Source organism: Arachis ipaensis, chromosome B06, assembly GCF_000816755.2.
Source record: "Arachis ipaensis cultivar K30076 chromosome B06, Araip1.1, whole genome shotgun sequence".
Classification (NCBI taxonomy): Eukaryota; Viridiplantae; Streptophyta; class Magnoliopsida; order Fabales; family Fabaceae; genus Arachis; species Arachis ipaensis.
The window spans coordinates 125414199-125428015 of NC_029790.2; the positions used below are offsets into that span (position 1 = coordinate 125414199).

At 34.9% G+C, this 13817-nt stretch overlaps 1 protein-coding gene and 2 long non-coding RNA genes across 3 annotated transcripts; all 3 read right to left on the reverse strand.

The window, feature by feature from the left end:
- LOC107605292 (hydroquinone glucosyltransferase) lies at positions 603 to 2273 on the reverse strand. The gene has a single exon (XM_016307129.2). It carries the CDS (start codon positions 2114 to 2116, stop codon positions 719 to 721), a length of 1398 nt encoding a protein of 465 aa, XP_016162615.1. The 5' UTR covers positions 2117 to 2273; the 3' UTR covers positions 603 to 718.
- Positions 8590 to 9418, reverse strand: LOC110264168. Its single transcript, XR_002349898.1, has 4 exons — positions 9364 to 9418; positions 9119 to 9273; positions 8714 to 8826; positions 8590 to 8643 (listed from the first exon to the last, which is right to left on the reverse strand). It is a non-coding gene; the product is annotated as an uncharacterized LOC110264168 (long non-coding RNA).
- Positions 11143 to 11780, reverse strand: LOC110264169. The gene is made up of 3 exons (XR_002349899.1): positions 11712 to 11780; positions 11435 to 11488; positions 11143 to 11224 (listed from the first exon to the last, which is right to left on the reverse strand). It is a non-coding gene; the product is annotated as an uncharacterized LOC110264169 (long non-coding RNA).

Genomic DNA, 13817 nt, shown 5'->3' on the forward strand with positions numbered 1-13817 from the left:
ATATCATATATCATTTCGTACATGACACGAAAACATACACTAGTTTATAATAAATTTTACTTGTTTTGCATCTTATTGATATATTTAATGCAAAATGAAAAATTTTAAACTTGTTAAATAATGAACTTTAATTAGAAGGTGAACAAATATTGTCTGGCAGAATTAATCATGATTGATCCATTTTGATCTCTTAAAATCTATTCATGGTAATAAATTGATAATATCGGTGTTTTGAGACATTTTGATTATTTGGTAGTTGTGGTAAGAGTGATAAGATGTAGATAGAATTATTTGATGTGTGATTGTAATAGGCGAGGGAATATTTATAGTGTTAGAAGTTAGAACTGGTTTAAGAATCAGGTTAATAGGTCCTAATTTGGGCCAAAATCAGGAAAGGAGTCCTCTATTTTTTTGCAGATAAATCGATTTGCCATCATTGATTTTGCACTAAATCGAGTTGGGCTGAACTGAGTCTTTCTCTAAATTAGGGTTAGTTTCACTAATTCTCGGTCTATCTGAATTTGATCTAACTTGAAAAAAAAAATGTTAATTTAATTTTTTTAAAAATAATAATTAAAATTAATTTATATAAGAAAACTTTTCTAAAGATTGAAGAACCAATTTGATCATGGCTTAGAAACCGGATTTACATTAATTTTTAACTCGTTGTACATGTATCACAATTCACAGCTGTAAATAAAGTTTTCTTATACTAGATTCATTTCCAAGTTGCAACAACCTCTGCCAGAGTCTTCGTGGATGGTCCGTCTTCCTTTATTGCATTCTCAGCAGCAATACTCAAACTTTTCATCCTTTTGCGAATTTCAATACCTTCTTTACCATCCATCAACTCTCTAGCGACTCTTGCAATTTCTTCCCTTTCAACCAATCTACTGTCGTTTGCTTTTGGCCTCACCGCCACTTTCAAAGCATCACTTAGAATCACGGCGTTCATACTCTGCTCAGCAAACAATGGCCACGCTATCACCGGCACACCATTTGTAACGCTCTCAAGAACCGAATTCCAACCACAATGACACACAAAACCCCCCGTTGAACTGTGGCCAAGAATCTGTACCTGTGGAGCCCAAAGCGGAACCACCAATCCTTGTTTCTTACTGGTTCTCTCCAAGAATCCACGTGGCAAGAATCGCATAGGGTCGTCAGCTTCTCCTCCAAGGTAACTAGCAGAGGCTATATTGTTAGGGGGTCTCAAAACCCATAAGAATTTCTTTCCACTTTGCTCCAACCCAAACGCCAATTCATTCAACTGATCTTGGGAAAGCGTGCCGCCACTTCCAAAGGAAACATAAAGCACAGATTCTGGTTCTTGCTCGTCCAACCAATTCAAGCACTCGGATCCATTTTCTCGGCCGTTAAAACCGCTCTGCGTGATCGGTCCAACCGGGTAAACCACGGTTTTTCTTTTCTTTTGTCTTATCTCATCTCGCAACGCATTTATCGTGCTTGCTTCCATCTCATGAAAGCTATTAACAAAGACTCCATCAGGGAGATGAAACTTCTCGGCGCGTTCGAGAAATTTCCGGTAACCGGGGCTGGATCGGGACTGAAAGGGAAGATCCCTGCTATGCATCGGCACAAAACCGGGAATCTCTATAGATTCTTCCGGGTCTCTGTTCTCAGAAAAGAGAATCTCATCTAACTCTTGTGAATACAGATACCACGAAAGAATCAGAGCAGCTTGTGGAAGGTATATATAAGATAAGAGATTGAATTCGGTGGCGAACTGGAGAGCATCGTGTGCGAAAACGTCGACAACCAAGGCCACAACACGGGCTCTTGAGCATAGGGAACTCAATTCTTGTTTGATGTGAGGGAGAGAGTGGGTTACGCTAAGTTCAATTTGGACAGCAAGGCTTTGCTCAGCTTGCACGTGCTCTTTGCTTACTGGAGGAAGAAGAATTGGGTGAATGGTTGGTGGAAGGGTTTGAAGGTAAGACTGGGAGGAAGTTGAGAGTGATGAACCAACTGAGGGGATGAGGCACGTGACTTGGAAGCGTGGGTGGAGACTAAGGAGGCGTTTGGAGAATTCCAGAATTGGAACAAGGTGGGTGAAGCCAGCACTAGGAACCACTGCTATGTGAGGCTTTTCCATGGGTAATTGCAAATGATGTTAGATCAATTGTTTTAGGGTTTCTTATTGTTTATTCAAAAGATTTGATGCATATATAACTTATTGTTTTAGGGGTATTCGATTCCTTATTTTCCTTTTGAGCTTGATTGAGTCGTGTTCTATTTTTCTTTCTTCATTATTGTGCCGTTTTGTTTGTTTAATCTTTAATTATGAATTAGCTATCTACTTAATATACTAAAATTGAGTTTTTTTCCGACTAATGAAGGTGAAGTGTCGATCGCTCGTGACTCCATTTTCCTTCCAAAATGAATACACTTTTTTTTCTATTCTAAATTATTTTATACAAAATATCTTTATTATAATTATACTAATTTAGGAACATATCTTCATTATAATTATATTTATATCAAATTAATATTTAATGCATTATTAAACTACTTATCAAAAATCAATTATACTAATTATTTGTATCAACTAACTGATTTGATTAATTTTTAAAAATATTTTTATTTAATTTATTTTATTTATTTAAATACATGAATTATAACCGATTAGTTATTTAATTTTATTACGATAAATATCAAATTCTATTCCGAATATAAAAATATAAAATTGTATTCCTTCCATTTTTATTTTACCACTATAAAAGACCATATATGCTAGAAGAAATATCATTCATTTACTAATTACTCTTTCATTAGGTAGCTTTTATAACAATTCTTTTTCTTCCTACGAGGTGTCGTCGCAAGAAGTCAACTATCGTGGACACAAACCACCACACAATCTTCAACTTCCGTGCTCATCATTCAGAGCAATATATGATATGTTATCCATGAAGCATTTATAGACCATGGTGTTATCATGTATGCATAAATAAAAAAAAATTCCGTAATTAAGTTTAAGTCATTTACCTGTTTGTGTGGTATATTATAGTGTGAAATTACTTTCAATTTGTGTTGTGCAATAATATTATGGTTTAATTTAAGCTTTTGTTTTAGAACTGTGTTATGATTTTTAATTATGTTAGTAAGGAATGATCTACAGCAGAAAAAAAAGTATCGAGCGAGAATATTAGGAAGGACGGGAATTTAATAATGTAGTTAAGGAATGATGCACTAAAAAAAGAGAGATTGCGTGAGAGTGCAGTAGATGACGACAACCTCGGCGCTTCTTGTCACGACGGCAACGGCCATGCTTGGAAGGACCGAAGCTACGCGATGAAGGAAGAATTGAGGAGTGGAAAGGTGCTTCAATTAACGGAAGTGAGATTTTGATATTTTAAAAAATTATACCATTACCATCTCAAATAATAAATTACAAAATAACCCAACTATGGTTAAAATCATGACCAATTAAAATTTGACACATCATGAAAGGTAAGTTACATGTTATTTTAGAGGGGTTGGGTAGGATTCACCAAAATTAATACGTACAAAATTTTTTTAAGTTTTTAAATCAATACGAATCATTGTAAATAATACTTATTTATGGTATAAATAAAGAAATACAGAATCTTAAGTTTAACATATAAAAATTTAGGAAGATGTTATATGTACAAATGTAAGCATAGTATTATTTTTTTTAATGGTGTAGACCAACAACTCTAATTTTATTTCACGGTCAAATTTAAAAAAAAGTCGTAATTTTAAAGGTAGTCAGAAAAAAACAACAAAATTAATAAAAGAAATAGTTAACTTATATTATTCTATTAATTTATTTAATATATTAAATTATTTTTATTTATATTAAGATTAATTTTAAATATTTTAAAATAAAAAGTATAATTAATTATAATTTGCATCTTAAATTATGTTGAGTACATGATATTCTATTGTGCTGCTAAAAGTAAAAATGAGATAACAAATATAATTTTATCTCTTAATTCAGTATATTTATTTATATTTTATATTTTTTTTACGATTAATTTTGTTCAGTGTTGGTATTTTTTAATAAAAATACCTGTTATAATAACAAAAAATAAAATAAAATTTCAATCAATAATTTTATATTCTTTACTTTTTTTCAATTTTATTTTAGATTTTAATTTATTACTAAAAGGTAGTCAAATTCTATTGATACTGAAATAAAGTTACAAAAAGGTCCATAGGGTAGAATAAGTAAAATAATGTGATACCCACATTACAACATCCAAATGAAACAACCTAAGATCTAAAATGTTTATTTTTCTCTTTCTCGCCTCTATTATATTATCGATTCTATTATATAAAAATCGATTTTTTACATTTAATGATAGAGTTAATGTAGCATGTTTCTGATAGTGTTTCTTAATTTATTTTGTTTAACTCATTAAATACAATTCATTATAATGCATTAATTATATCAACTAATTAATTTGATTAGATATTTAAGTATCACGTAACTTAAAATTATGTATATTGATTTTATTTTTATGATATATAAATTTAAGGAATAAATTAAAATAATATAACTTATTACTTATTTAATTTGAATACAACAAATACAAAATTAATTTAGTCAAAAGTTTATTATTTTCTAATCTTCTATACATAAAAATGACAAAACAAAATTGTAAAAAAAATCTTTTTATCGTTTTTGCTATTTTAATTTATTTTCTTTGCTTTTTTTTATGTGTAATTTTATTTTCGGAAAAGCTCCGCATACAAGCCCTAATGATTTGTATGGTTTACAAGTTCATTAACAAAGAAAACCCCAAAACGCGCTCCAAGGGTTACGTTGTATGCACGCGCTATATAGGATCCCGCGTATATCTAACTACCAAATTTAAAAGATTTGTTTCCTTCTTCGTTTTCGTTATTTGCACAGCAGATTTGCTCGTTCTTCTTCTCGCGAAGCTTCTCCTGGTTTCTTCGATCGTTCTTTTCCCCTCCTTTCTCACTCGTTTCTTCTTCTTCTTCGTCATTTACGTTAGTTTCTCTCTCTCTAACTCGAGCTTCGTTTTCTATTTGATTTTTCGTTTTCTGAAATCAAAGTTTGAACTCGTTTTGAAGATAATGGATGATTCAACCTCAGATTGTCAGCTGAATCCAGGCAAAGTGGACTATGAATTTGAATCTAACGAAGTTCCTGAGGTTTGAATGTAATGTATTAGTTTTGATTAATTATCTGGAATTTATAGCAGGCGCTCGGGTGTAGATCAGATCTTTTTTGGGTGTACTTTTGCTAGAAGTGTGGGTGTATTTACTCTTTACTGTTTTTTCTATTATTTTAATTGAGTTGTTGTTGTTCAGGTGTATTATATCAGACATGATTGGGTGTGTTTTTAGTTTTTGACATGGTGTATTCTGCAGCCTGTGCATTTACAGTTTATGGCTTTTATTGTCATTTTAGTTGAGTTGTTGCAGTTCGGGTGTATCATATCAGACATGATTTGGTATATTTGAATCATATCTATGGGTGTATTTACAGTTTTTGACATGGTGTATTCTACAGCCTCTCTCGGTTGTTGATGACCAGCTTGTTCTGAAGGTTGGAATGACCTTTACCACCCTTGAAGATGCTGGAAAATTTTACAGGAACTACGCCAAGGCTGCAGGTTTCTCTACAAGAGTTCGGAGCACAAATAGGAAGGGAAACGAGATTAAGAATCAACTGATTACATGTAGCAGAGAGGGAAAATAGAAATCTAAAATATCTCTGACCGAGAAGACCAATCCGAGAGCCGGTTTAAACTGTCCTGCAAGAATTTATATACACACATTGAAGGATGTCAGTGCTTGGATCATTTCAAAGGTTGTGCTGGATCATTCACACCCCTGCTGTCCAAGTAAAGCAGAGATGCTCAAACAGCACAGGGAACTAAGCATGTCCATTCGTCGTACAATAGAGAATAACGAGGAGGCCGGTATCAGACCAAGCAAAACCTACCAATCATTTGTTGCGGCTGCCGGGGGTCACCGCGAGTTAAATTTTATCGAAAAGGATGTGAGAAATTACATTACCAGAGAAGTGCGGAATGTTTCCGAACAAGAAGATGCAAAGGAATTCGGAAAATATTTGTTAAGAATGAAAGAGAAGAATTAGAATTTCTTTTTTGAGCTCAAACTCAAGGAGGATCAATCGATTAAGCTGCCTTTTTGGGCCGATGCAAGAAGCAGAGCTGCCTTTGAGTATTTCGAAGACGTCATTTCATTCGACACCACCTACAATACAAACAGGTAACAAACTGCCCCTGTTTATGATGCTAAATTAATGTATTTTTATGAATCCGCAGCAGAGGTGTATATTGGCTGTTTTTTGGGTGTATACGAAGCATTTGTTGGGGTGTACCTAATGATTTTTCATTCTGCACTATGGTAATTTGTTTCAGGTATAATTTGGTCTGTGGTTCTTTTGTCGGGGTGAATCACCACGGTCAGTCAACACTTCTCAGATGCTCTTTGATGAAAAACGAAGAAATTGAATCATTCAAATGGTTATTTCAATGTTGGCTTCGTTGCATGGGAGAAAACGCTCTGAAAGGGTTTCTCACCGATCAATGCGCATCAATGAAAAGGGCTTTAAAGGCCTGTATGCCAACAACAATTTACCGTTGGTGTATTTGGCACATCATGAAGAAGATTCCAAGCAAATTAAACGGGTACAAGGGACATGCCGATATTGAACAAGAAATGAGCCAAGTTGTTTGGAACTCTCATAGCAAAGACTCATTCGATAGGAATTGGAATGATTTTCTGCTCAATTTCGGTCTTTTGGACAACAAGTGGCTTTCAGGTAATATTTTTTTAAAATCTGCAGCAGAGGTGTAAATTGCATGTTTTATCGGGTGTATTTATAGTCTGTATTTGGGTGTATTCTGCAGATCTGTATGAAGACCATCACATATGGGTTCCTATCTATCTGGATCACCACTTCTGGGCAGGGATGAGAAGCACACAAAGGAGCGAGAGCATGCATTCATTTTTTAACAAGTTTATCTCCCGGAACAACTCGCTTATTCAGTTCGTCAAACAATACGATAATTGCCTCGGAAGCAGGGAGCAAGCAGAGAGAGAATCAGATGCTGCAGATTTTCATACGGTCATACCGTGTGCAACCAAATCCTCCATTGAAGCTCAGTTTCAAGATGCGTACACTCATCAAAAGTTTAGGGAAGTCCAAGCGCAATTCAGAGGAAAGGCGAATTGCATCACCAGATTAACGAATTCCGCTCTAGGCTATTCAGTATATGAAGTCGGAGAACAAGTTTCCAGCTCAATATTCAACAAGTTTATGGTTACTTACGACTCAGTTGCAGCCGAGGTAAAATGCGAATGCTTATTATTCGAGTCGAGAGGGATACTGTGTCGTCACGCACTAAGCGTGTTAAGCTTCGAACAAGTAAGCCAAGTGTCACTTAGATACATACTGGAACGATGGAGCAAGAAGGTAAAGAGGCGACCCACACAAAGAAGAAGAAGACGAAAGTTTTAAGCGAGGTAAAAGTAATGTTCTTTAAATTTGTGGCGATTTAGTTTATTTTTCTCGTTAATAGTTTAGCTAATATGTGAGTGTTATATGCAGATAAACCTGTTTGATGCTGCATCAGTGGTGCATTCAAATTCCAGCCAATATCAAAGACATGTTATGAATTATCAGTTCAGGGTACCAGCAGCAGGGGATAACTCTTTGGGTGTATAGTTTTACAGAATATGGGTGTAAAAGCACTATTCTGTTGGGTGTATTTTTGTTAATTCACAATTTACATATAGATACATATATATAATATTTGCGTTTTAGGGTTTACAGGTTAGCGGTAAGGGTTTAGGTTTTAAGTGTTTAGGGTTCAGGGTTTTAGTCTCAAAGCATCAGGGGGGATAGATTTCAGGGTGTATATTCAACTTTATTTGGGTGTAAAAATTCGCAGGTTATGGGTGTATATTTGATTTGATGTTTTTTTTTTCATATTTTAGTACCTGTAATTCATACATTTTGAATACAGCACAGGCAGTTTAACAGCACAAACAGTTTGGGTGTAAGCAATCTTGGGTGTATATTAAACTTCCGTTGGGTGTAAAAGTTTATAATTTGTTTTTATATCTGCCTTGATGTTTTTCTTCATATTTTACCACCTGTAATACAGCTTTTGAATACAGCACAGACAATTTAACAGCACAGATAGTTTAACTATGGAAAAAATTTCATTGAATAGAAGTTGTTTATAAATGGCAAATTTTTACAGCATTTGTTCAATTTACAAACTACCTAGCAGTTGGATTACGCAGTTTCTATATCAGTAGAATTTATCTGACAAAACGGACTCAATAATACGGAGGATGGCTTCGACAGCTTTATTGCATTACTCTCTCTAATTGCTTGATCTCTCTCTTTATTCATTTCACTGAATAGTATCCGCGAAGCATACTCCACTCTATAGTGGTCCACTTCCTCCTACAATTAAAAAGTATATTCTGTTTAAATAGCAATATTAATTCAGTAAAGTAATACAGAGTTATATAGTTCTAAAGACAGTTACCTGTTTCCAATTATCCCATTCATACTTTCCCTTTTTAATGTTTTCCGGCTCAATTAACTCAAGCCACTTCATAACGTAGATAGCGCAGTCATAGCTGAAAACGAAGAAAATAAATTACAAATTTCATTTAGGAAAGTTTAATGTTCAGAGTCACAAATTTATACCTTGATTTTTGGCCTGATATTTTAACATATGATGCTTTAATTTCCTTCTCCTTCTCGTCTTTCTTCAGAGGTTCCCCGCCGGTATGTGCTCTCAATCTTGAAATTACATATCCCTTAAATACCAAAACAAATCAGTAATACACCCAAATGAATGCACAAGATACAACCAACTGAATGGACAATATACACCCAACACAACAAACGAATTACACCCAACTTAATAAACAACATACACCCAACTTGATCAACAAAATCACCCAAATGGTTCCACAAAATACACCCAACTCGACAAAGAAATTACACCCAAAGGAGAACATAATTACACCCAAAGCAAAACATACATACACCTTATATTGAACTGAAACACACCTATCTATTAAAGTAAAGAACACAGAGGCAAATTACAGTGAATTTATTAAGTTGCTTTCTCTCATCGCTTGGAGCTTTCTCTCATCGCTTGGAGCTTTCTTGTGTAGCGGGTCAAGTATATGAAATCTCCGCTTTGTTGTATCAATCACCCATAACCACCAATGGCCCGAGTAGCAAACAGGTGCAAAAATCTGAAGGATTGTCACATTTCAACAGTGTGTTATTTTATTTGGCATATAAGTAAAGAACGGTACTAACAAATTTAGCAAATGAAAACTTACATATGGATGCGAAGTTAATTTTTTTGCATCTATGAAGGGAATAAAACTCGGGTAGTCTTCCACCCTGAATTTTTTATTGGTTTTAGATGATATGAATTCCCCCTTTGGGTGCTTCGAAAGGGCCATATTCTGCAACAATTGTGAAACAACAAATGAAATACTGAAAATACACCCAAGTGAATACGTTAAATACACCCAAATGACTACACAACTTACACCCAATCGAACGTAAAAAATACACCCAAATCAATACAGAAAATACACCCAAAATTCGTAGAAGTAACACTTACCACAATATCAGGGGGGAGACAGTATACTTGTTCTTGAAACCTTTTATTATTTTTCTGGTTGAGAATGAGGCACATGGCAGATACAATCTAGAAATATATGGCAATATCAATTTACATTAATAAACATTGCAGTAAACTTTGGTGTAAAAACATTAATGTTATTCTAATATTACCTCAGATTCTATATAACTTTCTGCCTGGAGGGATGCAAGGTGCATTCTATTTAAAATGTAATTATCTTGGTCAATCAGAGTGCACATGTGGTCATACTCGTTAGTACCGCCATCTGCGTATGTCTTCAGTCGCGTCCCCTAGATGTAGCACTTTTCTTTCATATCATCCGTAATCTGATTTATTCGCTCAGGAGTTTCAAACTTCCCAGAACTTTCTCCCCCAGTCTCCTTTTGAATTTGCGGACTTTTACTTTCTTCTTTCGCCGCACTGCTTGCTATTTTTTGTACCAAATCCTTTAATTGTTCTAGCAAATTTGCAGTTTCTGGAGATTTTGCCCTTTCTGTCTCCTGTGTTGACACTCCCTCCTGCGTTGCTGCTTCTTCTTGGCTTGAATCAGTCAAGCCAAGGCTGAATGATGGCACTGGATCTGTTTTAGGAACATAGGATGCTGTCCGTGCCATCATCATCAGGGCAGCAACGTCTTCTTCGGCTGGATGACTGCGTCATCATGTATAACGTATTATAAGAGTAAGAATATACGGATGATAAGTAAAGATTGATTTTAGTCTGATGAACTTACATTTTAGATAGAGCTGGGGGAAGCATGGGTGTGGTTTCTTCAAGTTGTTGGGGGGTTCAGGAGTGCTGCACAGTTACACAAAATTAATCATGGCATAAAAAAAACTACTCAGGAACAATATACACCCAAACTGTTACCAAATATACACCCGAACTGTAACCCAATATACACCCAAACTCTAAACAAATATACACCCAATACTAATTCTTATGTTTGTGTAGTTCCTTCAATCTGTAGCAGAGGGGTTGGTTCAAAATCTGTCTCAGGTGTTTCTTCAAGTTCCGGCATAGTGGTTGTTTGGGACATTAGCACAAAAACTTGAATCAGAACTCTAAACAAGAAGAAAAATGAAAGGTTAATAACGCCTTTGAAAATAATAAGGTTATAAGGTTGAAATATTCTTGAAAAACTCACATTACAAGCGCATCCGACGGTGTCTGTTCCCTCACAACCATCGTATTCGAATCAACCGGCTCACTGGCTGACTGTTGAACCGGACTCAACCTAAAATATACCCAAAGAAAGTCAAAAAATACATCCGAACAATTCAAAAAGAAGACAGGCTTTGTTTTTTGAGAACTTACATACTTGCAGTTTTTGCTTTTTTTCCTGCCTTTTTTTTCTTGAATAAAATAATAAAAGGCTTTTTTTTCTTAAAAAAATATATACATAATTAGAAGTAGAAGGTAATAGAAGAACAAAAGTAACGGTTATTTGAAAGAGAAATTACATGTTCTCTGCAGGCTTGTTTACACTACTTTGTTCTGTGCCTCCTTGAGAGGAAGGATCATCACTTCCCAAGTTCACAGCCGGTATTCTAAACAGATTTCATGTTATTCAGACAAAATATGATACAGGTATAAAATAGACCCAAATGAATGCACAAGATACAACCAACTAAATGGACAATATACACCCAACACAACAAACGAAATACACCCAACACAACAAACGAAATACAGCCAACTTAATAAACAACATACACCCAAATCATGATAACAAGATTTTATTAAATAAAGCTTCTTACGTTTCAGAGGAGACATAGCAACCTTCTGTCGATCGCAGATCAGCTTCGTTCTCCCTGCGAAACCAGAAACAATTATTAGCAAAGAAAACACACTAAAATATGAAATATACACCCCAACAAGACATACCCCTCTGCAGCAGATTTTCCATCGTTTCCCCTTAGCAATTCATCTAGATCTTCACTTGATATTTCATATCTCTCGCTACATTCATAAAAGAAGATGTTAACAAAAATAATTATGATGATAGACGGTAATATAGCTTACGAGGTACTACACCCATCAAAGTATTGATCTTCTTCAGGAGATGAATGCTCAACAACAACTTTTTTCTTTTTGGACTGTGTTCTGGGTGGAAAAAAAAATTATCAGTCAGAAATAAAAAATTAATTTTATCACAGAATATTATCCAAAGAAGTGCTTACTTTTTTGGTGTTCTTTTTGTTTTTTTCTTTTTCTTTTGCTTCTCCACCGGTGATGATTCTTCACTTCTATAAGTTAATAAGAGACACTTCAGTTAATACACGAAATCTTTATAATGAAGCCAAAAGAAAGGAGTAATAATTTCAGAACATTACTCATCAGTTGATTCAGATTCTGATTCTGAATCAAAATCTGAAACCTCTTGACTCTTCTTTCTTTTCTGGAGTCCATTCTGTAAGGCAAATAATCATTATTTAGAACATACTAAAGATATAAAATACACCCAAATGAATGCACAAGATACACCCAACTGAATGGACAATATACATCCAACGCAGCAAATGAAATACACCCAACTTAATAAACTACATACACCCAACTTGATCAACAAAATACACCCAAATGTTTTCAAAAAATACACCCAACTCGACAAAGAAATTACACCCAAGTATGGTACTTACTTTTTCCCCTTTTTGCTGGGGTATTTTCTTGGTGAATCCTCTGAGTCTTCTTGAGTCTCAGACTCAGAGGTAGAACTGTCACTGTCAGTAGTTGTTTCTTCCTCCGAAGACAATGTTGAACTTGCCTTCCTTTTTTTGTTTTTTTGATTTGTTGTTTTTTTCTGTTTTCTCTATTTTTTTCATTTTCTCTCTTGTTTGCGTCATGTTTACAATCCCCTGAAATATTAGATAACTTATTTAGCAGCATTCAGATAAATAAATATACACCCAACATATTATGTTCAACTTACCAAAATTTTCTCTGTTTCTGCATTCATTCTTTCGACCAACTGCTCCTTACTCCAGTTGGCAATCCAGGGTTTTGGCGGTCTTTCAGCCCTCTTCTTGCCTTTATTTTTAGAAAGATGAAAGTATATTATCATCAGGGCAAAGAGGCAGCCATCAATTGCCTTCTTCTTTTTCTCCTTGTAGTCGGTTATGCCCTTGACAATAAAGGTCAAAACATGCCCTCCCTAGTTTCGCTCCGTTATGCTGTCCATCTCAAAAATTGGGGCCAGGTGTACAGGCGAGATTTTGTTTATTGTCGTTGGCAAAAGGAACGCCATCTGTATATAGAGGATGAAAATCCTCTTGAACATGAGGCGTTCCTCTTCGTTACCAACGCCGATATCCATCATCTCATCGGTAAGACTTTTGAGGGTCTTACCCTGGAATCTTCTAAAAATTTCTTTGTCATCCTCAGAAAGTTCCTTATAATTGACTTTCTGAGGAAATAGATCTCCTACAAAAAGAAAAACAACAAAGTATCAAAATCGGTTCAAATACACCCAAGCATCAATTTAAAGACACCCCAACCATCAGTTAATATACACCTATAATTTTTATCGAGTTACCTGTTGCGTTGATGCCAAGCGCATGACCTATTTTTCTTGGGGTAATTTTAAAAGAACCGTATCCGGTTTCCAGTCTGTTCTCCCCCAATTTGAAGTTGTTATCCAGCTCCCTTAACAGTTGGTGATGCACCCTTAGTGGTGGGATGTGCATCAAGCCACCGAATCCCAGATCCCTCACAATCGCCTTCTTCTCCTCACTCATGTTTCTGAATTTATCACTTAGGAGATGTGTGGCACACTTAAGGTCTTTTGTTTGCTGTAAGACAAAAATAAAATTATAGTCAGATATATATCTATTATATAAAACTGATTTCATGTAAGACATATATTTGTTCTTACATTTCTTCCAGGTTGGTTTCTTGCTGCCATTTTCTCTGAAATGAAAAATACACCCAAAGATATTAGTAAGATACACCCATTGATAACAGTAAGATACACGCATATATATGAGTCAGATACACCCAAAGATATCAGTAAGATACACCCATATATATGAGTCAGATACACGCAAAGATATCAGTAAGATACACCCATATATATGAGTCAGATACACGCAAAGATATCAGTAAGATACACCCATATATATGAGTCAGATACACCCATTGATA

What these genes read in the sequence shown, in the direction of transcription:
- LOC107605292 (XM_016307129.2), bottom strand. Translation starts at nt 2,116, where the DNA reads ATGGAAAAGCCTCACATAGCAGTGGTTCCTAGTGCTGGCTTCACCCAC.